Below are 24,638 nucleotides of genomic sequence, written 5' to 3'. Positions count from 1 at the left end.
AGCAGAGAATACTCTACGGTAGAGTATTCTTTGATACAATGGGAAGATACTAAAACATGTACTCTTATAGGCATAATTTGTTATATATTTAACTCTAAGGTATATTCTGTTGTATATTTAAGTTAAATTTAACTCTTAGGCCTAATACAACTGAATATGCCTAAAAGGTAAATATTTAAAAGAATATGCTTGAGAAATAAATTATGCCGGAGCTTACATGGTTAGTTTAGTATCTACCGCATACAAGAACCAAAAAAAGTGCTCTTTTAATGAAAGTATTTGCAGGTTGGTTCCTTATAAAACTACAGGTTGCGAATGTTTGCGCGCAGTTGCAGATATTTTTATTATTTCTACCAGAAAAGCTACGTAGCCCCGTCCAATAGATGTCAAATGACCATACGAGTTTAACAAACGGGTCCGATACCTTAAATCGTTTTTGAGTTATCCAAATAACTAAAATATCGGCAACCACGTAATGTTTTTTTGAGCATAATTTAAAAAACATTGGGGCATCAGACCAAAAGTTGGTATGTTAAACTCGTATGGTCATTCGACATCTATTGGATGTGACTGCGTAGTGTTTCTGGTCGAAATAACCAAAATATCTTCAACCTTTTGCAACCGCTTGCAAACTGTAGTTTTATTAAGTACCCTTTGCAGGTTAGGTGTTAGGTCATACAGCATACAACGTATACTGAGCTAAAAGATGAACAAAAGTTTAAAGACACTCCTATTTATTCCAAATATTATTGGTAAATATATGATTTCTGTTGTGCAAAACAATGTTTCAAACATATTTATATGCAGTATTTTATTAAACCTTCTTTAAAAACAGTAGATAGAGTACCAACAGTACTTGAATTCAATCTTAAAAATATGTGTTTACTGATGATGGCTTTAGTACTTTAAACTGAATTGTGCGAAAATGGATACAATTGTGTCATATATGTATCAATGTATGTGATATTATGTTGGTATTGAACATGATTCATTATAATTATTTGTTTCTTCAGGTTATGTTCGCTTCATTTTAATATGTTGGTCATGGTGTAATATTGAGGAGAGTTACTCTTTTCTTGTTGCTTACACTCTTAATGTTTTACTGGATGGTAAGTTTGTTTTTGTGAAGCAAGTTGTAGCTATGCTTTCACAAATTATGCTAACTCAGCATTTCACAAATTATGCTTGGCACTAAACTTTATTATTTTTTAATTTCTTGATTAAACCGAGCTGCATACCAGATAATGCTGCCTCAGCAATTTTTTAAACCTAACATTCAATGCGTACAACTGACGTTTTTTAAAGAAAATGATACAGCAGGTAAGAGTAAGACATAATAACATTTTAACATAAAAAAGTAATAGGAAAAAACTGCTGAGTCAGCATATTATGTAGATATGTTCAATCGAAAATTAAAACATCTATGTTTTACAATTGGTTTAGATATTCTTAAAGAAGAAGCATTCATTATACCAAGTTAGAAATCAAAGTTTAATTTTTTTAAGTATTTTAGAAACTAGTAGCAAACAAAATGGAGTGAAATTTTTTCTTATGGTAATTTCCATGCATTGCGCCACGGCAAGTTTTTTTTTACTTCAGAGTTAAATTTGCGGTTTGGAACTAATTTTTTTTCAAAATCTGTTTCGTATTTTAAAACTTTGATGGTACCTTTACTTAGATCACATTGGAGCAGTTGTATCAATACGCAAATTTAGATTTTTCGTTGGTATGCCCATTTAGGTTTTGAATGTATGTTGCTACATGCATTGTTCTTTATTCTCTGAACCTGTGCTGAGCAAATGGCAAGATATTTCTATCTCATGGTTTGCCAGGCAGGTGCACTTCTCCCTGTTGTTTGAAAATGAAAAATTAGAATTAATAGTTATGTTGCAATTGGATGTATGATGCCACCCCAGTTGTGCTCCTGCCCCCAACCAAAAAAGGATTTGAAAGTCGCTGGGGATAAGGTCAGAAATGATTGACTGATCATTCTATTACCTTCAGTTTTTCAATCTATACACAATTGTAATAAGTTAATATAAGGACATTTTACAGGGGTGGATGGTTGGACTGCACGGAAATTCAATCAAGTTTCAAGTTTTGGTGCTTTATTAGATGTTGTGGTTGATAACTTTGGACGAGGAATCTTATGGTGTCATGTTTGTAATGTATGTGCCATTTTTACATTTATTTTACCTTAACTCTAAAACATTTGTGTTTGCTTATTTATTTAGTAAGGTTTTAAATATATGTGCTTGTAAAATGTTTGTCTATTGACACTTCCATCTGCTACTTATTAAAGTATTTCAAAGTGATTATAACACGGAAAGCAGTTAAAGCAATACTGTTATTCAGCCAATGCATTTATAGATTTTGCGCCACATTACAATTTAAAAACTACTGTTGTTTCAGTTTGTACATTCAGTACAAATGGTAAATATTCACAAAATCAAACAATTTTAATTATAGTTTGGTTATGGCATCAGTGCATGGGAGTGGTTGGTATTCGTTTGTACTCATGCTCAATCGAGAGGTGGTCAATGGAAGACGCAGTTTCAAATGGCACCAGTCATTGTAAAAAAGATAATGAAAAATGGTGAGAAACAGAGAATAAAATTTAATGTGATTTAACATTTCACTTGGTAATTTAGTCACTAAGTTAGTCGATTGCAAACAAAAAGCGATAATTCTTGTTTAAAAAGTGTTGTGTAATTAACTAGTCATTCACTTTTTACAGCATTTAAAACAATTTAACAATGTAGACTTAACAGTCTTTTATGTACTAAAACCGCAGACACAATTACCCGTCAATATTTTATTATGATATCTCTATTCAAACAGACTTAGAAACCATTATCTTTGTAAGTATTTGTGTTAAGGTTTTAAAACAAGCACTGGGATGGTAACTATCTGCGGTTTACATATATTACCAATATGGTTATATTCAATTCAATCTGGTGTTCCACTTTTGGTGACTATGCCCGTGATTACAAATGGTGTTACTTGGTTTCTGATTGTTGGAAGGGGGTTGGCACTTACTGCTGAAGCTTGGTGTGTCTGGAACCACGTTTGTGCACTTCTATAACTGTATTTTTCTGTACTTTGCAATGCAATATTATTATGCAAATTAGTATTCTATTGCACACGATGTGTATAAAAACTGCAATTGTGTTTCATATATTCTTGTATTGTTTTGTGTAACATAAATTGATTAACTTGCTTGAAAAGCTGCTGTGTTGTGTATAATTACACACTGCTACCATGTTATGTCCATGATCATGAATTCAACCTTAAAAAATGTGTTTTACAGTCATGTACAAGCATCTATTATGTGTCATATTAATGTAATACCCCGAAATTGTATTTTACACTTTTATGTTACTAATAGATGTAGAAATATAAAAGGTTTGGCAACTTAATAACTCCAAGTGATGATGATAAGATGTTTGTGTCAAGTAAAGAAACTTAACACTATCTTGTTTCAAATTCAACGAAAAAGGTTCCACACAAGTTTACAACAATATGTCATAAGACCATCATCAGTGCGAACTTTATGGACTTCAAGTATTTGCAATGAGGATAATATTAATCAAAACAGTACCACAGAAAACAAATTCAAGTCTGTAAAGGTACTGTCTCGCCCGAAAACAAGACAACCTGTGAAGCCCATGTCAAAAAATGTGAATAAAAACCAAGTTTGTATGACCTATGCAACTGCTGACCATTACAGGTACTGTTTTTTATTAATGTGTATTTAACCAGAAGTAATGTATTTATATCTGCAACAGTTTTACAGCATTGGTAGCATATGCCTCACAAGACGTGAGATTAGAATATGTTGACTTACCTCGAGAAGTTACTAATGCGGCTCTGTTTAAAACGAACAACTGCTCACTATTACGATCTTCAGGAGATGGATTTGTTTTTTTCTTCAGGTATCAAGTTTATTTATTCCTATATTAAACAACTAGTAAGTCAGTTAGGATGTAATATATTGGGGTAAAGATTAGAAAGAACTGCAGTAGCTTATGTATGGTTGCAGGTGTTTCCAAATATAGAACAGTATTTTTTATCATTAGCCATAACTGACTTTACTGATGGTAGGACCGGGTGTAGGTTTGAAGCTTACCAAACTGTCAAGTTCATTGTTCCAGTGGTTGCTTTTAGTTGCTAAGATACATTAAAACTTATCTTTGTAAAAATGCCTGACTTGCCTGTGTTATGTTTTCAGCTCTGACCAAAGTAGTAATATTCTGATCATTTTAGAGAAGGGGCAATATCATTCTGGAACATAAGTGACAAAGGAATCAATGAAATAATGAGCCTAACAAGAAAATTTGAAGAGGAACCTTATCAGATTCACCTGATCAGTTGGGAGAGCGAACAAATTGACTACAGATTTCATTCAAATGTGTCAAAATTTGAAAAAAGTTGGCATCAAAACATATTTTAAGTTGCTGATTTTACTTCATTTATGTTACAGATCATTTCTTGCTGTGTGATACAAATAATTTCCAGTTAGCATGCGCGGAGATGTATGCATTTTCACATGCACTTGTTGTATCTGTGAAACTTGCTCACTGGGAACATTCACTTGATAAGTTAATCAAATCAATTGAATCTCTCCCACACGAGTTGATGGTTGGAAGAAAATTACAATACAGAACAACAGAATCAGTTTTACAAAAAATTGGAGAAGTTTTTATGATAAGGCAAGTTTTTGCCCATTTATAAATTATCTTTCCTGTTTTGCTAGGAAAGTCAACATGTTAGCTCATTATCCCAAAATCTATGGTGCTACTCTGCATGAACCAAACCTGAAAATATTTAATACAGGACATTCTAACTAAATTAATATTTAGACACCGATTGAATCTGCAGTACAATTTACTCGATGTACCAGATGTGTATTGGGATCGTGATGATTTGGAACATTTGTATGTGAAAACAACAGAGTAAGCAAAATTGTAAATATACCAAAGTTAAATAACTATTAATTCTATCTTCAAGGTTTCTTAATATTAATTCTATCTTCAAGGTTTCTTAATATTATACGAAGAGTAAAAATTATGAATGAGAAGCTTTCATACTGTGCTCATATGGTTGAACTGGTTAAGTCACATTTAGCTGAACAGAAGTCTATTCGAATCGAGATTTTGATTGTATTGCTTATTCTTATAGAAGTGAGTAATTTGTTAGTAATTTACTGTATGTCTGAACTTTCTATCACCCACAGGTATTGTTCGAAATTATTCACTTTTTTATTAAACCGTATCTCACGAAAACTGCCAAAGAAGAATAGAAGATATTTTTAATTTTCTATACTCTTCTTGGAGGCCTTGGACCCTTCTTTTCTACATGTGGTGGTTGAAAACTTTTGAAAGAAATTTGGTCCGGTTCTTCTAACACAAAACCAGTTTCTACCACAGCTGTGCAAAATGATTTTATGCGATCCGAGTTGTCTACCATATTCTGTGGAATTGTCCATGCAGCGCATGATATACCCGCACGAATGCATCGCTCAGCAAAAATTGTTCCAATATTATAGCATGCACTGACATCATTTCCTTTGTATAGCATCTTCTGAATGCTCCTGGATGGTATCATGTATTAAACTAAAATGCAATTTATATGGTATAAATATTTACCACTCTCTTGTCGAGACTGCTACAACTTGATTTCCATGATAATGAAGTAAACTTGCATAAGTATGTTTCCCGGTGACTTCAAATAAAATCCTACCAAATAAATACATGTAATAAAATATAAAATAAAGAAATATGGTGGACCGACCTATGATGATATGAACCAGTAGGCCAGTTGGTAGCAGGTCGGTCCGGTATTCCTTTTCCCCAACCTTGGTCCTTGTGAGCAAGAGCCAATCGTTCCAAGTTTCTTGGGTTACGGTTTATAAATGTTTTGTGAGGTACAATGTCAGTTTTTATTGATTTCTTTTTTTTATTTTGGTAAAATGTGTCCACAGCAGCACTTGTCAAACTCAATTTCTCTGCACTTGTGACGACTGAAAAACATGATGTTGTTAACGTAAATTCTCTATGTTTACAAGAAGCATGGATATTCAGTAATTGTTTTAACATTTAAATATTACCGTTGCATTGCACTTAATTGTTTATGTTTTGCGTTTAATAAGCAAAATAATTTTATTAAATACCTTTTCTTATTGACTTCCTATACGGAACACGTAGAAGTTTGGATGCAAACATAGTAATAAACAACAACCATCACAATAATTGGCAAATGACGAGAACTTGAGCAACCAAGAGAGCAAAGGTCTATTATGTGAGCACATATTAAACCAATTAGCATATATAATAATAATAATTAATCTTTTTACTGCAACGCTGGAGTCAGCATGATAAAAACAAACCAGAAGTATCTTTTTTAGTCGCCATTGGTGACTGTGGAGCATTAGGTAGAATGCATTTATACATGTCTGGCGCCGTAGCAGGTAGAAAATGAACGGCCGAGGTTGAGGGACTGGAGATGTAATTTTAACTTATAAACAATTCGTACGCTGCTGGAGGACTGGAGAAGTAATTTTAACTTATAAACGATTCGTACGCTGCTGGAGGACTGGTGCTGTAATTTTAACTTTTAAACAATTAGTACGCTGTTGGAGTACTGGCGCTGTAATTTTAACATATAAACAATAGGTATATGCTGCTGGAGGACTGGAGATGCAATTTTAACGTATAAACAATAAGTATTAAAACAATACAGTCCTCCAACAGCATACATATTGCGATAAGTTAAAACTACCCATTTTCAGACCTCCAGCAGCAGTTAGCACTCGTATTGCTTATAGGTTAAAATTATATCTCAGGCCCTTCAGCCAAGTAAATATCTACGTTCTTTTCAGAAGTAAATATCTACCTCCTTCAGCCAAGTAAATATCTACCTCGGCCCTTTAGGTTCTACCAGAGTCCGTATATAAACAGTCCGTATATAAACATGTTTATATACGGACTCTGAGTTCTACCGCCGTAGCACATTTGGTTACCACGCCCAGAGCCACAAAAATACCAAGTAGTCCAACCCTTACGTAAAAGATAAATTGAACGCCAATTCGTGGCAAAAATAACACAAAAGGTATAGAGAAAATGCATGTTTTTCGGTAAATTACAGAAAAACTTGGGCCTAAAATCAAATTTAAAGGTTTAAAAGTTTAAAAAATATGCGTAGACTCTGACCACGCGTGCCTCTATAAATCAACTGTTCGACGAAAAAGGATCTATATGACCACTAACGTGCTCAAAAATACTCCTTGTAAAATTCCTGCAACATGTGTTGAATCGTAAACTTACACTAGTTAACGTCGCTTAAACATGTTTGTGTGTGGAAATTTGGACAAACTATAGTATAATCATGCAGTAATTAGGTAATATCAGAGTCGGTAAATAAACATGTTTATATACGGACTCTGGTATATACATTTGTACAAAGTATATAGTATACTATATCTGTGGACTTATTGTCTTCACGCATGAGTAAGTCACCCGAAAACAGTTTGATTTATAAATAAATACTTGCCTTGAATTTAAAGATAGTTAAAACTGAGTGAACTCGTAATTTGACAATTAGAAGTTGTATGTGCAGTAAAATAGAAGCACCAGTAAGTTAGATGATATTCAAGACTGTTTACGTAATCAAAAAAGGACTATTAGAAGTTTGATTATTGTAGAAATAATATAATTCCAGTGCCAGTATATGTAACTTTATGCGATATGAACAATAAACATATCTACATATGTGATTTTTGACTATTTTATTTTGTAATTGGTAAACAGTCTGTTCTTTATTACTTCGATCAAGTGTGTTTGGTAGCCATAACTGGTTTTAAGTGTAGTATTATACTATTACACAATTAGGCACTAGTGAAGAATCTTTCGGTACGTTATAAATCAGGTGGGAAGTGTAGGAGGTTGGTAGTCACGTCCACGTGTTTTAGTTAGGGTTGGGGCCGGGGGTTGAAGGTCTTGGTTTTTGGTTAACCGTTAGTAGTAGGGGGTTATTAGTTGAGGGATTAGTGGTTATGTAACATAGGATAACTCTAAAAACCTCAATACAGCACATTACAAACAAACATCATGTTTTTATGAGCACATACAGCATATGCACACAATCTCGTAAGTGTTGTGTAAACTTTAGTATCCTGGATCCTGCATGTACTATGTTCAAAATTCTGTTCGTGTGTATGTGCTCTTCATAGCACGTTGCTTGCTTGTATGTGCTGTATTGTGGTATTTAGTATCCGATAGCGTAGGGGAAGATTCTACACCAGCACCAAAAATTAAAATACCACCGTTTTATATTTTTAGACATTTGATTGTATTTAAGGATTTGCAAAATGCGTATCCATAGTTCAGCACACGACTTAGAGAGAGAAATCGAGAGACAAGAGATTTCAAAGCAATTTCCTGGATCGTTGTCTGAATATTTACAACTTCAACCTACTTCAGCAGAAACTGCTTGTTTACCATTGACGGTAAAGAAAACTGTGAAAACATCTGATGGATATCTATTCAGAGCAAAGCTCAAAGAACTTGAGAGAATTCGTCGAACGCTTGATGGTAATATATCTGTGGCACAACGTGGGCAAGAAAACATTTTTTCTGATATGTTAAATACTGAGAATCAAGAAAGTTCAGAAAACCGCGCAAGAAAATTGGTAAATGAGGCCATTTCTGCTGTGTCACCTGAAATTAAACAGGAAGTAATTTTGGAATTGGAAGCAGAAAAAAAGAAATCAAAGTTTACTAATGCCAAGGCTTCAGCAATGCGAAAACAGGATACTCACCCAAATTCATCAGAAAAGAACAAAAAGATTGCATTTGGTAAGACTTTAAAAGTTAAAAATAGTGTGACGACTCATCCTATAAAAAAATCAGAGAAACGTCTAAAAAAATCAAATATAAAAACCACAGATAATGAAATTTATGAAACCGAACCCGTGGTCACCCATGTGTACGGAAAAGGTGGTTATCATACTCATAGATCAACAGTACATCAACCATATTTTCACACTGGTTCACCATTTAAGCAACCAAAATTTCGAACAAAGAGAGCAATTGAGCATATTCCTGTTTCATATGTTAAATCTGAAAAATCACAAACTGTGAGCTGTAATACCCAGCAAATACCAAGTTATTACTTCAATCCATCCTCTCCTGTTAGTCCACTAAAAATAAAAACACAATCCACCCCTGGAAATCTTTTACCATTAGCTGTTGCACTTGGACCACCAAAAATTATTGAAAACTCACCAGTACCTGTTATAGTGCCAATAAACAATGAAGTGGATAGCCCACCAAAACCAGTGGTTATAAAACTTTCAGAAAAACCATCACCTACACCAGTAGCTAACATAGAGATATCAAAGAATATTGACACGTCAGTTTCGTATGATAGCAGCATTGTTAAAACAGAAGATGATGATCAACATGATTTAACTCCAGTTCAACTTGATGGTTCAAAGAAAAAAGAAAACAAAGGTGAAAAGTTGCCACTTTTGGTTACTAGCACACAACCTGTTATGCCTTCTGCCAATTTAGCTGAGAGAATATCTCAAGAAGAGGCTGAAAATTATACAAAACATTGGGTGGAACAAGAAATAATGGCAAGAATTTTACACGAACTATATAAGCCCAAACCACAAGGTACTGAAGCTTCCTTTTGTGAAAATTTTCTGGATAAACCTATTAAATATTTGGTTGACCCAGGTAGAGAGATAGACAGACCCTTATTACAAAATCTGATAGAAGAAGAAATACGCGACATGATCAGGACTATGACAACCAAGAAGGAACCTTCTTCTGAACAAGCAATATCTCAAAATGAATCTGTTGACCAAACTCCAACCCAACCAAGAATCCCAGTAGTTCCTGTGACACCCGCCCCCTCACCTCCTCACTCACCGCTTCCTCATCATCATTCACCAAATACACATGAACACATGTCACCAATGAAAGCAATGATTATTCACACTCCATCTATAACTCCTGAGGCTTCAATGAGTGAATCAATACATGAGGTACCACAGTCTCCTGTTTCAGTTCCATCATCAGAAAGTATAGTTGAAGAAGAAATGCCAAAGATTAACATTGTTTCCACACCTGATGTTACACCTCCGCCTACTCCCTGTGTGGAGTATGAACCAGTACTTAGGCAATCTGTTAGTGAGGCTTCCGAACCAATCGAACCAATACAACTTGATAACTGGAATGGGGTAGTCCTCCCACTTCCTGAAGATACAAATTTTGAGGAGAAAAAAATGTTCAAACCACTGAAACCAAGTTCATATGAACCAGATTTAGAAGAGCTTGTGGTGCGTACATTGACTCCAGTTCCCATCGAAAAATCTGTAATTATCTCAGAGTCAGATGAGTCAGTCAGTAGTGATGAAAGTAATATACATCATGCAGATGCCACAATATCTGAAGGACAACTGCTTATCAGCCACGGTGAAATGCGACCAAGGAAAAGGCCAATAAAGGCCCCAGAAAAAATTAAGAACTTTATTGAACTAGGTCTGTGCGATAGTATGGAAAGTACATTGAAAGACACACCTCAAATTAACATTGAAAGCGATGCTGATGAAATAAGTGAAGGACAATACAACCCAATGGAGAGGCAACGCAAGTCATTTTGGCCATATGCTAAGGTTGAAAAGAAGCATGAGATGTCAGTTTATGAATATGAATCGCCCAAGAAAGCTACAAGATCAAAATACCCATACAAAGAAGATGATGTTAGTATTGGGGAGGTTTCTATTGGAAACTCAAGAAAAGAGAAATTTCGGCAATGGAAGGAGGCTCGTTCACCGAAAGTTCATGATTCAAGGGAAAATAACAGTATATCAGAAAGAACAGACCTTCAAATTGAAGACCTTGATCCAGGTCATGAATCATTCTCTGAAATGCAACACACAGCTAACAATGTTATTATGGTTGAACCACTGGGGACAAACAATAAAGAACAAAATGAAAGATTGCCGGTTCCTTCTAAGGATTTTCATGATGCAATAGATGATGTAGGTGCTGCTACCTTGACAACTACGATGCTGTCAGAATCAACAATAGTTAAAGATTCATTAGAAGCATCACAAGAAAAAAGAGAAAAAACTGAACTAAAGAAACAAAGCAGAATGCTCTTAACTATCCCATCTGCTGTTAATTCAACAGAGATTGATAGTGACATTGAAACTGATGACTTGTCTGTGCATGAATTCGACTTTTAGGTATATGATTGACATGTTCACATTTCACATGTAACGCTGATGTAATGTATATAAAATAAGATTTATTAAATCCTTAGTTATATTTATGTATATTTTTTTGTTTTGTTTCATTTAAAATATTTATTAAAGTGGTTAAACTATTTTTTTTTATATAATTAGCTGAGTAAATCACTTTATACCATATCAATTTTATAATAATAACGTGCCTCTATCATTAGAATAAATATATAAAACAACCTAAAGAACTATGCTGTGAGGTAGCTTATTTGTAATTCCACAAGTTGCTAGGTGTCGCTGATGCGTGCGAGCCTCCGACGAAACGCCACCGCACCAGTCTGTTCTTGCCATTTGCCCTGTGTTACCAAATCTGGATGAGTGTGCACATTCGCCAAAATAAACGTTGGACAGACTAACAGTCACTAGTCACTTATATCCTTGCAATAACGCTGAGATGAAAACTATACATTATTGAACACGTTAGTGGTCATATAGATCCTTTTTCGTCGAACAGTTGTTCTTGGCTTTGTTGTTGTTGTTGCTGATAGGGCGATTATTTTCCGCACTTATCCTAATTCTTAATTCTATCATTTTCCTTTAATCTCTTGATTGAAATCAAATCGTAATATATATTTATAATTTCTAGACTGAATTTTCAGATTTAAAACCGCACGATGAGCGATTAATTAACGATTACTTTCCTCATGCACTTTACATAACGGAAACACTGTCTGGAGTTTGGCGGGGAACGACGGCACGCGTCATATCCACACAACGATTCACGGCTTAATCAAACTATTAGCATTTAAGTGGGGACGCATTAAATGCACTACTCTTATACCGTATTATCATTAATCGTAATTGAAACAGTATTTTTAATTCAACATTATATGATTAATATTAACTTCTAACATTACCTAATTACTGCGTGATTACGGTTTGTCAAAATTCATGAAAACAAACGTTTTTAGTGTAAGTTTACAATAAACACATGGTACAGGAGTTGTACAAAGCGTATTTACACATATTCTTTACCAATCACTCAATCCTCATACGTCATAAGTTTCATTAGTTATAATACATGTATAAATACATTCTGCCTACTGCTCCACAGTCACCAATGGCGACTAGAACCCGTTTTGTTGGTTACTTCAGATTTGTTTTTGATCGAGCCCAGTCGACCGTTGTAGTAAAATCATTAACTAATATAGCAGGGTGGGGGTAGATGGGACACCTTTTCATTTTGTTTTCTCTTTTCATTTGGTAGTAAACAAAGAACATTTAATAAATTATTAAACCGTATCTTCACGACTTCCACAGACCGTTGTTAATTGTTTAAAACAAGATCAGGCTATTTGAATAATATGTGTTACAGGTGTCCCATCTTCCCCGACTCTACTATCTTATGCTAATTGGTTTAAAACGTGTTCATTCATTAGATCTGTGATCTCTTGTTTTCAATACAAATGCTGTAAAATGCAAGAGATCACAGATCTAATGAATAAGCACGTTTTAAACTAATTAGCATAAGATAGTAGAGTCGGGGAAGATGGGACACCTTTAACACATAATATCCAAATAGCCTGATCGTGTTTTAAACAATTAACAACGGTCTGTGGAAGTCGTGAAGGTACGGTTTTATAATTCATTAAATGTTCTTTGTTTACTACCAAATAAAAAATAGAAAACAAAGTGAAAAGGTGTCCCAACTACCCCCACCCTGCTATATTATCTAATCCTTTTACAACAACGGTCGACTGGTCTCGATCAAAAACAAATCTGAAGTAACCAACAAAACGGGTTCTAGTCGCCATTGGTGACTGTGGAGCAGTAGGCAGAATGTATTTATACATGTATTATAACTAATGAAACTTATGACGTATGAGGATTGAGTGATTGGTGAAGAATATGTGTAAATACGTATTGTACAACTCCTGTACCATGGATTTAATGTAAACTTACACTAGTTAACGTTGTCGTCGCTTAAAAACGTTTGTTTTCATGAATTTTAACCAACTGTAATCACGCAGTAATCAGGTAATGTTAGAAGTTAATATTAAGCATAAGATGTTGAATTAAAAATAAAGTTTCAATTGCGATTAATGATAATACGGAATAAGAGTAGTGCATTTAATGCGTCCCCACTTAAATGCTAATAGTTTGATTCAGTCGTGAATCGTTGTGTGGATACAACACGCGTGCCGTTCCACTATGTAAAGTGCATTAGGAAAGTAATCGTTAATTAATCGCTCATCGTGCGGTTTTAAATCGGATCTATATGACCACTAACGTGCTCAAAAACCAGCAGTCGTTATTGTTGGTATAGTATATTTGAATAGTCTAATGAAGTATACTTAAAGCAAGGTAGATGGCATAATGTTGTTTAACCACCACATGCTCTTGTGTCATGTTTTTACAGGCTTATGTTGGAAGGACACTATTATAGCTCTACCTGAGGTTGGAACCTCAAGAAAAACTACGATAAAATGCAAGGTATTCACCAGGTAGTTTATTCAGATGAATATATTTCAAGATCACGAGTAAGACACAGCGATGGAATTTTTGATCGAACTGACAATCAACACAAACAGAATAGTCAAAGCGTGAACAGAGCCAATAGGTAAAATTATATAGTAGGGTGGGGGAAGATGGGACACTTTGTCGGACGAGACTTTTTTATAATTTTCTTTTTACGGACCCCCATTTAATGATAATCCGGAAAATAAGGTTACAGAATTATTCGACAGTATTATCACGACTTTATAAAACGCCCGTCAAAGCAGATTACTGTTTTTAAATATTAAAAAGATATGTAAAATAGAAACAGTATACTTTGAACAGGTAAAAAATGCGAAATAGTAAGGTGCTATTTTTTAATGCACGCTAAATCATAGTAAAGTCAATGAATATTTTTAGTTTGCGTGTGCGAACGATTAAACTAGTTTCATAGCTTCATAAAACAACCTTGAATATTTCGTACAGTTTGATTTTGTCTCATAAAACTAGTTTTAGTTTTGTAAAAAAAAACACTGAGATATATAAGCATAAAGAAAATAGGCAGGGTTCAATATGACTTTAATTTGAGATAAAAAAAACAACCAAAAAAATATCGGTTTAATGTTATATATATAAAGTTAACATGGCAAAGAAACTAGCACAGCCTGTTAAACTCGGCAGGTTAACTACAAGTTGCAGAAAACTGCTACTGTAATATTTTGAAAATATATTTGAAATTTGGTCATTTGCACTTGGTGATAATTAATAAGAAGTGGCTTGTGCCAAAAACAGAGTAGTAATACCCAATTTGTAGCAAAAACAAAAACATTATTAATAGTTTTTATCAATTATCTGTTATTACAAGTTCATATACATTTGTAGGATACAATATTTACCCATTGATGTTCGAACATTACCCATTGTCGTTCAAACAATACCAATTGTTATGCAATAATACACTGTATAATTAACATGTAAAAACTATAGCAGTAGGGCAAGAAAAAGATTGTTTAGACTTAATTTTCAAAGCGTTCAGTATTATTTCGTGTTATTTACGTATATACCCAATTATAAATACACTTATTATTCAAAATTAACAATGATTTTAAACTGTCCCATCTTATCCTGTGTGTTTTCGAATTTATAAAATTTCACCTGTTGTGCGGATCGCTAAATAACTCCTCGTGTGTTTTATTATATTTTATTAAATTGTTGTCAATTAATAAAGGAATGATAGTACATCTATTTTGATTTTGGAAATATTATTTAATATGTGCTTAAGTGTCCTATCTTCCCCCATTGTACTATAATTCCAATTTTCCTATATGCATATTTTGTTTGTGGAGTAAAGCAAACCATCATCCTAGTGACCACATATGCTATATATAATATAGTAGTATGGGGGAAGACGGGCCACCTTTAGCAGATATTATCCAAATATACTGATTGGTTTTAAACAATCACCAGCGGTCTATGGTGGTCGTTATGGTATGGTTTTATAATTCTTTGAATATTCTTTGTTTACCACCAAATGAGAAGAGAAAATATAATGGTGTCCCATATTCCCCCACCCTACTACTTTTATATTCTATATGAACGATGAACTAACCACGAGGAACTCTGGTGAACTAGAATTCAGGCCTGAGTTTGCTTATTACGTCAAATCCAAACATATATGGCGCCGCGGCAGGGTGGGTTTAAGTCGTTTCACTGCTGCCATCGTGGACGTATATATCCTTGGGCAAGACATTTAACTGCAATTGCTCTAACCGCGTGGTGTAAAATAAGATATAACTTATTTTATCCTCGCGTGGCCGGAAAACGACAGTCGTTATCACACGGGTTTAACACCTCGTTTCAGCTTACGAGTTACCATGTACGTTACTTTGTGGATGGTTATTTTTCTTTATTTTTTTTAATTTTTTTATGTATGGCCACTGCCTAATAGAGATATCCGTGGTATGGCTGATAGCTAGACAACCCATTAGTGACCACTGGGTTGGTGTCATTGCCGTTAAGTGTCTTGCCCAGCAAGGACACATAAAACGCCCACAATAGTAGCAGCGTCAAGCCTCAAATCCATTACCTAGGTAACAGGCAGACGCGCTAATTATTATGCCACGACGCTGGACGAATATTTCGTACAGGTTAATTAATCCCGTATGACTAGTTTTAGTTTTGTGAATAAAACAGAGATATAAACAAGAGGAAAATAGGCAGGGGTCAATATGAATTTAATTTTGAATAAAAACAACAAAAAACATCGTTTTAAAGATATATATGAAGTGAAAATGGCAAAGTAATAGCATAGAATCGTTTAACTTTTGCAGGTTAACTACAAGTTGCAGACTGTCAATATAAAACACACTATCAATATAAAAATATTTCAATTTGGTGTGCCGTCTTCTCCCACATTATAGTTTTGTATGTTTTTATTGCCAAACTTTGAAAGGTTTTCTTTTAATTCATTAATTTTATACCTAGGGGGTAATTCAAATATAATACACTGACATAATAACAAGATAATATTTTAAAAATATATTCGAAATTCAATCATTTGCACTTGGTGATCGTTTGAGAAGTAGCTTGTACGAAAAACAGTGTAGCAATGCTCAATTTGTAGCAAAATGTAAACTTTATTAATAGTTATTATCCCTTTTCTGTTATTACAAGTTCGTATGCATTTGTAGGATACAATTATTATCAATAGATGTTGTTCGAACAATACTAATTGACGTTCAAACAATATCAGTTTCTTGCAATGATGTAGTGAATGTAACATGGTAAAACCAAAGCATATATACTAAGCATATATATAGTATATATGCTTTGGTAAAACTATAGCAGCGGTAGGGCAAAGAAAGGAATGTTTAAACGGCCTTTAAAACTATATATGAATAAAATCTACGCTGTCTGCAGCCGATCACAACTCATCCATTCCACCAATCCGGACCGTTTCTCAGTTACGTCATTTGTTTTATTTGTGCGAAATGCACTTTGTTGTTGTTGCTGCTTGGGATCAAATAGAATAAGGTTAGAATGTTCCTGAATATTTGATAACTTGTTCTATTATTCATCTTGTTCATATATTCGAAGTAATGCGCCATCAGATCAAAACACATCGACCATTGTAGCTTCTACCAGTCGAAATTCTCTCAATGAAAGCATTCCTTTGCGTGGTTCACCAGATGGTAAAGAAAGCAAACGAATCTCATCAGTTTCGTCAGCAGACAAGTTTAACTTGGTTTATATTTATTGACTTTATTAAAATGTTGAATTAGTAATAGTTTTTAACCCACTTTGCAGTTTAACTCGTCCGATGCGATGGCATTTCTTGTATCTGAACCTGGTTTCGACGCAATTAATTTGAACGAAAATTTGACTTCAGGAGCTACCAGCAATACTAGCAGCTAGGTATAATGGATGCTTGCTATTGTGCTATAACGTATGTAGATGCCAACTATATGCTTACTCAACAAGCTAAATTCAAAACTTACATTTATAGTAAAGAAACAAAAATTATGCATGTACAGTGGGCTTTTAATTATATAAAAATATTAAATTGATATTACTACAGGTACACTATGTAACGAATTTGATTGCACAAAAACTTCATTTTACGTCACTCAGTTCATAGTTACTCGACGTTTTAAAACTTGAAATCAAAGTCTATGTGTAGGAAAGGTTATAAATTCATTAATTCCCGTCAATTCGCAGCTAATGTTCCACAGTTTAACAGCATTTCTTTTGCTCTTTGCTTCACCACTTTCGTACGCAATTGCACAGTCGCTGTTGATTTAAAATAATAGCATTTTCTTTTTTGCTCACTAATTTGTAAACCTTAATATATAGTGGTGGGGAAAGATCACTTAAGCACATATTGCCTAATAGTTCCACATGACGGTATATTTGGGTGATACTACGAATTAGTACTATTATTACTTGATTAAATGACAACAATTTAAAAAGATATATTAAAACATACGAGGAGTTATTTAGCGATTCGCACGACAGGTGTAATTTTACAAATTCGAAAACAAAGTTTAGCAATAAAAACGTACACAACTACAGTGTGGGGGAAGACGGAACTACAAATTGAAATACTTTCCGTACGTTTATATCTCACTTTTTGCACAAAATTAGTTTAAAACTGAGACAAAATCAAACTGTACTAAATATATAAGTTTTTGTTATGAATCTATGAAACTAGTTTAATCGTTCACACTCGCAAAGTATAAAATTTCTCCAGCTTTATTTTGATTTAGCGAGCTTTCAAAATTAGCACCTCACTATTTTGCACTTTTATCTGTTCAAAAAATACTGTTTCTATTTACCATATTTTATAAATAAATTTAAATAGAGGTCCATAAAAATAAAATTAGAAAAGTCTCGTCTGACAAAGTGTCCTATCTTCCCCCACCCTGCTATATAACTATTAAAATAACACCTTATAAGGATTTTTCACAAAAATAAAAAAAATACCTAAAATATTTGCCCGTGACGTTTAGCAGCTCAGGCGCTACACTGCAGTAAATTGTGGTTTGTGCTCCGTACTCCGGCGATTTCCAGAACATTTTCATAAATGGGTTCATAGTTTTGTGAAGAACCCATCTCCATATTGACAATTCTTCGTCATGTAAATGTTGCCATAATCCAGAACGTATCACACCAGGGTGCAAAGAATTAACCGTCACGCCACTTCCTGGTAACAACATTTTTTTATCTTTACCAATACGATATTATGAAGACCGAAATAATTAAGACAACGAAAAGACTATCTTGTAAAAAAATGCTTGTACGCAATATACAAATATACAAAGAACTGTGGCATCTCAAACGGTTATTGTGGTTTTATTAAACGACGTGGATCGAAATAACACATAGTTCCGCATAACATGGTCTTCTCAATACATGCGTTCGGTGCCGTAGCATAATCGGTTAGCGCGCCTGCCTGTAACCCAGAGTTAATAAGTTCAAAGCTCCTTCCTGCTACCTTTGTGGCCTCATGTGTCATTGGGCAGGACGCTTAACGACAATTGCTCTAACTCAGTCGCCACTAATGGGTTGTTCAAATTATCAGAGAGACAAAAATCACACACAAAGTAACATACTCGGTAACTCGTAAGCTGGCACGAGGTGTATGAACATCCATCGCCGTTTTCCGGCCAAGCTAGGATAAAATAAATTACTTTTATTCATTTATTCATGAATATAAAACTTAAACCTTTTAGACGATCACTAAGTTCTCTAGCAAACAAAATGTTCATCAATTTGCTTCGGCAGTATGTGTCCATTCCTTCACCTGAATTCATGTCACTCCATTGTATATACGTTTTCCCAATTCTGTGTGCCTCAGATGCAACAATTACTACCCTACTTGGAGCGCTGTGCTGTGGAAAAGTAATAAAATTGTATGAAGTATTGTGGGGGAAGTGATAACCTTAAGCACATGTTGTTACCCATTTAACAATCCAAATATATGTTTTGGGACGAAATATGTTACAACACAATCATGCTGTTACTAACTTACAGCGCGGTAAGACAATGCAAGACGTGGTAAGACAGATCGATGGGCATTCAAAATAAGGATTTTATTATTATATACATGTTTCAGTTATTGAAAAAATGTTTTTATTACTGGACAGTGGATATTCACCTTTTATTAATGTAAAGAAGTTTCAGGCGATTGTCTGAGACGTAACGCTTCGTCAAAACACACAGCTCACCTTTAACAGGTCCAGAAGTAAATTGGTGAGCAAAAAGTGTCCTAAATGATTTACACCGAAGTGAGATTCAAATCCGTCTTTTGTTTTGGTTTCCGGACAAAGCATGACACCTATCAATGGACAATTTTATATACATAAGTTTAATCTCTTCCTTAGATTTTATTTCATTTGACATTTGCTTTATTTACCAGCATTATTGATTAAAACATCGATTCGACGTTCTGTCTGATTAATGTCATGCGCAAAATCTCGTATAGACTGCAGTGAACTTAAGTCCAGTTTCTTCACAACAACATATTTTTCTTCCTTTCCAGTTTCTTTTAAAATCTTTTTTTAGAATAAGAAATGTAAAACTTATGTAACATGATTAACCACAATTCCTACTGTGTCTTTCGCAGCCAAAGCAAGTTCCATGTTTCTACACGCTAATATAACTCTTCCTCCGCGTTTTACAAGATCTCTGGTAGTTATAAATCCTATTCCAGCATTGGCGCCGGTTATTATGATGTTTTTACCGACCATTGATATGTCGCTCCTCACCCACCCGTTCCGAACACTTTTCATAATCAATTATATTTAAAAACCAGTAGATTGTTTCACAGAACCCACAACAACGACAATCCACTTAGGAAGAATTGCTTAAAACGTAAACTTCACCCGCCCTCGGGAAAATGAATCATTAACTTTTTAAGGTCGACGATATTTACATGACTTTCAGTGGTTATCTAACCAAGAAAACGTCACTCAGTTTCAGCCTCAGTTGAATTTTTTCATATTAATTTTTTAGATAGTAGTCCAAGCACTGTTCATAAATTAAAATGTATTATATGTCAGTAATAAAACTCGAAACAAAGGGAATAACGTTTTTGGTAGGTCTGTTTCGAGTACAATTTAGTCCGGGAAGAAAGTTCGATCTAGGTGGTACTGCCCTTTCGCCGCAACGCCACTAAGCATGCGCAGAAGAAAATGTCATGCTTCTTGCATAAAATATGTTGTTGCCATCTGCACATGTGTAGTGGCGTTGCCCCATGGACCATATATCGTACCTGGAACAAATCATACACGAGACCGACAAGCGAAAGGCAACATGCTCCTCTCTGCAGTCTGACCTACATTCTGCTGTCTGTGTTTGCTTTCATAGTTTCTCGTAACTCGGTTTGTTGTAACTAGTTTCAAGGTCGTAACGTACCGAATGTTTTATTGATTCTGCAAGACCTCTGTTTGTTGTGCGGGGCAAAGTTTAACAATAACCGCCAGGCAATGACTTAGATAAAGCCTACAGTGTGTTCGATTAAAGTGCAGCAATAGCCTAAACAGTGTCGATCAGTCAAAAATATAGGCCTAAATTTAGTAAAGAATTTTTATATGCATGCACACAAACATTATTGACAGCAGTTAGTCAATAAATAAAAAAAACTTTAAACAATGCCTTTCGTGTTTCAGTTTTAAACTCCATAATATGAAGGTGATAGTTGCCGGATTTTCCAAAACAGGAACTAAGTCAATGCTTGCAGCATGCAGGGAGCTTGGGTATAATACTTACGACTTCATGGAAAACTTTTGGTACCTCGGTAATGATTGGAACAAAATAATGACAAGTGGAGGGACGACCGAAGATTTTAAAAGGATGTATGAAGATGTAGATGCATGTATTGATGCACCCACATTTTGTTATTGGGAAGAAATTCATCAAGCCTTTCCAGATGCAAAAGTATATATAATGTTTATTTTATGTTAATCGAACAAAGCACGTATAATTCCGCGTTCAAACATCTTTAGTCATATTCTTTAAACAGCGTTTTATAGGGACGGGTCATGTTTGAATGTCCATTACTCTGAATATCGTGATTAGTCGTAAAAAAACGTGACGCGTATTTATATACTTGAAAGTCATAGCCTGTCCGGTATATTTCACCACATAAAATGCTGTTTTTTGAGCACTGGTTTATTAAATTTTAATTGTGAACTACTTCGTGCAATACCTGCACATCATACTGGGGTAGGTCGTGTGATAGCAGGTATAACAGAGTCGCGTCGCTAGAAACTTAATTAATTATATTAAATACTTTATTTTATTTACGAGTTATGTTGTTGTGCAATATAATTACCTGTAGGCACAGCTTATAGTTTATGTATAGTACAGTGGGAGAAGATGGGACACTTAAAAGCACATATTGCCAAATGTTTCCAAAATTAAAATACAGGGTTTTTGGGTAATACTATAGTATACTGATCGAAGTGGTATTACCCAAAAAAAACATTTTTTATCCGTTCAAAATAAACCGTTTGTATTTTACATATATTTTGTTATTTATAAAAAGTAATAGTAATCGGCTTTAACGCGCGTTTAATAAAGTCGTGATATAACTGTCGAACAAATCTGTTACATTATTTTTTTGATTATCATTAAATGGGGGCCCGTAAAAAGAAAATAAAAAAGTCTCGTCTGACAAAGTGTCCCAGCCCCCGAACCCTACTGTATAACTAATTTGTATACAATTATTAGCATACAATATCTTTGACCACAATACGTTTTATTGTCAGTGATATTCCCCTATATAACTTAATGTTCTTCACAGATAATATTGACACTCCGCGATGAAGAAAGTTGGTATAAAAGTTTTGCAAAGCAAATGGAAACTCTTGATCGGAATATTGTGCTGAAAATAATGTTCATTTTTACTCCGATCGGATACCGGATGTTTAATTTTTTTAAAAACCTTAGTAAGTATGCTATATACAAAAGTGGCAAGATGGTTCATCTTTTTTTACATTATGTTTCTATGCTGGGTCCCCCGTTTGATGATAGACGAAAATAACGTTTCAATATAATTTGACATGTGAGTATTCTCACGGCTCACCAAAGTGCGCGTTTTTTAAATTAAATTATTGAAATTAATCAAAATCAACATTTTAAAATAGAACAACCAGGATAGGTAATATTCTTTCCTCATATCACACCTTCTAAGGATTTCTAGTTGGCCCTGCATGATGCTAAAGTTTTCATGAATGGTTTCCTAAAATGCTTTTCTCTCGTCTGTGTTTAAAATATTGTGAACCAATTAAGATATCAGAGTAATGTACATAGTAGGGAGGGGGAGACGGGACTTGGACAATGACAATTCAGACTTTTGTTAAAAATTTTCCTTTATACGGGTATAACAGTTTATTGATAAACGAAAACAAATGTTAGAGTATTATTCGAGAGTATTTTCACGATCCAGCAATGTGCGCGGAAAAAGCGGTAATGTAAGTGTTTTTAAAGTAATGATAGTACTAGTTCGTAGTTTTACCCCCAAAAAACGCTATTTTGACTTTGGCAATATGTGCTTAAGTGTCCCATCTCCAGCCATTACACTATATATGTTAGAAGTTGACCATAGCGCATTGATCATATATAACTAATAGGTAAACTAGTTTATATACTGGATTATCGTTCTTGTGATGTTCGACTGTGTATATATCTTCACTTTCATATAATGAAAGAGACCAATAGAGATAATGTAATTTTATAATGTCATTAGATAGAGTGGCTTACTCAACCTACACTTCCCGTCCACGGATGAATATGAACGTATCGAACGAAATGTTACTAAAGCAACTTTATCGAAAACACAACGCCCATGTTCTTATGGTAACCTAGAGGACAGTGGTTTTGTTAATCATTAAGTTTTGTGTATATTAACTCACGACTTACTAAAAATGTCTATATAGAACTATACTAGCTCATTAAGTTACATCCCCATTCTTTTAATAGTAGGCCTATTAGCTGTTCGCAAACTGTTTCAAAATTCGCATTTTTTAAAGCAATTCATCTAAATTGCACCATTTTGACAGAATGCTCCGAAAGAAAAGTTGCTTGTTTACAATGTGAAACAAGGATGGAAACCGCTGTGCAAATTCCTTGGCAAACCTGTCCCGAAGTCACCTTTTCCACACAAAAATAAAAATGCAAGTCTATATGATGAAATGATGGCTGAAAATCCAATCGCACGTCGTGGGTTTACTGAGCTCACACTTACTACACTTGGATTTGCAATTTTCGTTAGTTTACTGTACTTGTTAAATTCTCGCTATGAATTTCTGGCAAAATTTATTCCTTTAAAAAGGTTGCTTCAAAGATTTCTGTAGCTTTTTAGCAACCCGTTAAGTAGGGATATATATTTTATTTATAATAAATCATTTCTATTGTTTTGTCTATAATTTTTTGAATTGTAACGTTAATTTATGCAAAAGGCTCACGTAATGGTAAGGCCAATAATACAAATTACAAACATTTAAAAAATAATTGTAAGATGGTCAAGACAAATAGACTCGATAACAATAACAGAATGTCCCCAGACATAAGCAAAATGAATCTTCTAAATGGTCTTAATCTGTTATGAAATAAAAGCTATTCCGCACATTGGTGCATGCAAGCGTAGATTTTGAAAACAAATTCGTAGAATTTTCCCTACATCTATTCCAAGACCTGAATGTATTTTAGGCCTACTTTAACATGGTATTGTGGCTGAGGCGTTTACATCGTAACTGTAAGGTGTAGCTGATAGATGCTCCTATTGCTGATTTGAATTGTCGTACGTGTCCTTCAAAAATACACTAACGGAAAATGGACAATGCTTTGACCCAGTGCTCACTAATGTTTGTCCAAATTGTTGGTCATACAAATAAAATCACCCACAATGTTACACATGTGGTAACTCGTAAGTGAACACTTTCGCTGCTGTTAGAGAGATTACAGGTCTAATGCATGAACACGCTATAAACTAATTAGCATAATATTAATTAATAGTTTTCAAGCGTTTCCAAGCGACGACAAGGTTAGCTTATGTAAGTTTACATAGGGAGTTGTACAAAGCGTATTTAAACATATTCTTTACTAATCACTCAATCCTCATAGAATAGATCATAAGTTTTAATTATATATAAGTTTTTATTAAGTTAAATTACATGTATAAATGCATTTACAAGTCTTTATGAGCTATAATACACCGCTTTGTGAGTTACTTCCGGTTTGTTTTTTGATCGAGCGTAGGTGACCGTTGTAGTAAAAGGGTTATTAACATTATGCTTCTTAGTTTAATACGTGCTCCCCCATTAGATCTTTCATCTCTTGTTTCTTAAACATTTCTAATCATAGTCACGCATGGTTGATTTAGTCA

General features: G+C 34.3%; 7 protein-coding genes across 10 annotated transcripts; 5 read left to right on the top strand and 2 right to left on the bottom strand.

Moving 5' to 3' along the window:
• The first annotated feature begins 3 nt into the window (after positions 1-3).
• Positions 4-3,389, top strand: LOC149738383 (uncharacterized). 2 transcript variants are annotated; one of them, XM_089875446.1, is made up of 6 exons: positions 4-285; positions 661-752; positions 1,014-1,109; positions 2,044-2,168; positions 2,470-2,596; positions 2,880-3,389. In XM_089875446.1, exons 2-6 carry the CDS (start codon positions 707-709, stop codon positions 3,083-3,085), a joined length of 600 nt encoding a protein of 199 aa, XP_089731572.1. In that variant the 5' UTR covers positions 4-285; positions 661-706; the 3' UTR covers positions 3,086-3,389. The 2 variants fall into 2 exon arrangements, with proteins under 2 accessions (XP_089731572.1, XP_089731573.1); XM_089875447.1 differs by having other exon boundaries at positions 10-285; positions 2,056-2,168.
• A 41-nt stretch (positions 3,390-3,430) lies between these two features.
• LOC149738382 (required for meiotic nuclear division protein 1 homolog) lies at positions 3,431-5,630 on the top strand. Of its 3 annotated transcripts, XM_089875443.1 has the most exons (7): positions 3,431-3,730; positions 3,789-3,935; positions 4,267-4,430; positions 4,484-4,712; positions 4,863-4,955; positions 5,039-5,183; positions 5,237-5,630. In XM_089875443.1, the coding sequence occupies exons 1-7, from the start codon at positions 3,432-3,434 to the stop codon at positions 5,300-5,302; spliced, it is 1,143 nt and encodes a 380-aa protein (XP_089731569.1). In that variant the 5' UTR covers position 3,431; the 3' UTR covers positions 5,303-5,630. The 3 variants fall into 3 exon arrangements, with proteins under 3 accessions (XP_089731569.1, XP_089731570.1, XP_089731568.1); XM_089875444.1 differs by lacking the exon at positions 5,039-5,183; XM_089875442.1 differs by having other exon boundaries at positions 5,039-5,630.
• On the bottom strand, positions 5,238-6,425 carry LOC149738381 (large ribosomal subunit protein uL18m-like). Its single transcript, XM_089875445.1, has 4 exons — positions 6,173-6,425; positions 5,794-6,022; positions 5,649-5,738; positions 5,238-5,593 (listed from the first exon to the last, which is right to left on the bottom strand). Exons 1-4 carry the CDS (start codon positions 6,222-6,224, stop codon positions 5,320-5,322), a joined length of 645 nt encoding a protein of 214 aa, XP_089731571.1. The 5' UTR covers positions 6,225-6,425; the 3' UTR covers positions 5,238-5,319.
• Positions 6,426-7,535: 1,110 nt separating this feature from the next.
• LOC149738380 (protein TALPID3-like) lies at positions 7,536-11,333 on the top strand. The gene has a single exon (XM_089875441.1). It carries the CDS (start codon positions 8,369-8,371, stop codon positions 11,255-11,257), a length of 2,889 nt encoding a protein of 962 aa, XP_089731567.1. The 5' UTR covers positions 7,536-8,368; the 3' UTR covers positions 11,258-11,333.
• A 2,280-nt stretch (positions 11,334-13,613) lies between these two features.
• On the top strand, positions 13,614-17,350 carry LOC149738379 (uncharacterized). Its single transcript, XM_089875425.1, has 4 exons — positions 13,614-13,874; positions 16,670-16,783; positions 16,847-16,994; positions 17,057-17,350. Exons 1-4 carry the CDS (start codon positions 13,741-13,743, stop codon positions 17,162-17,164), a joined length of 504 nt encoding a protein of 167 aa, XP_089731551.1. The 5' UTR covers positions 13,614-13,740; the 3' UTR covers positions 17,165-17,350.
• Positions 17,284-20,185, bottom strand: LOC149738378 (retinol dehydrogenase 12-like). Its single transcript, XM_089875423.1, has 6 exons — positions 19,861-20,185; positions 19,665-19,803; positions 19,477-19,586; positions 18,975-19,140; positions 18,233-18,452; positions 17,284-17,539 (listed from the first exon to the last, which is right to left on the bottom strand). The coding sequence occupies exons 1-6, from the start codon at positions 20,038-20,040 to the stop codon at positions 17,413-17,415; spliced, it is 942 nt and encodes a 313-aa protein (XP_089731549.1). The 5' UTR covers positions 20,041-20,185; the 3' UTR covers positions 17,284-17,412.
• A 640-nt stretch (positions 20,186-20,825) lies between these two features.
• LOC149738377 (uncharacterized) lies at positions 20,826-23,870 on the top strand. The gene is made up of 4 exons (XM_089875424.1): positions 20,826-21,187; positions 22,056-22,200; positions 23,001-23,110; positions 23,314-23,870. The coding sequence occupies exons 1-4, from the start codon at positions 20,936-20,938 to the stop codon at positions 23,605-23,607; spliced, it is 801 nt and encodes a 266-aa protein (XP_089731550.1). The 5' UTR covers positions 20,826-20,935; the 3' UTR covers positions 23,608-23,870.
• Positions 23,871-24,638: the final 768 nt, after the last annotated feature.

The sequence above is a fragment of the Ciona robusta genome, chromosome 3, assembly GCF_009617815.1.
Source record: "Ciona robusta chromosome 3, ASM961781v2".
In the NCBI taxonomy this organism is placed as follows: Eukaryota; Metazoa; Chordata; class Ascidiacea; order Phlebobranchia; family Cionidae; genus Ciona; species Ciona robusta.
This window is presented reverse-complemented; position numbering and strand designations above follow the sequence as displayed.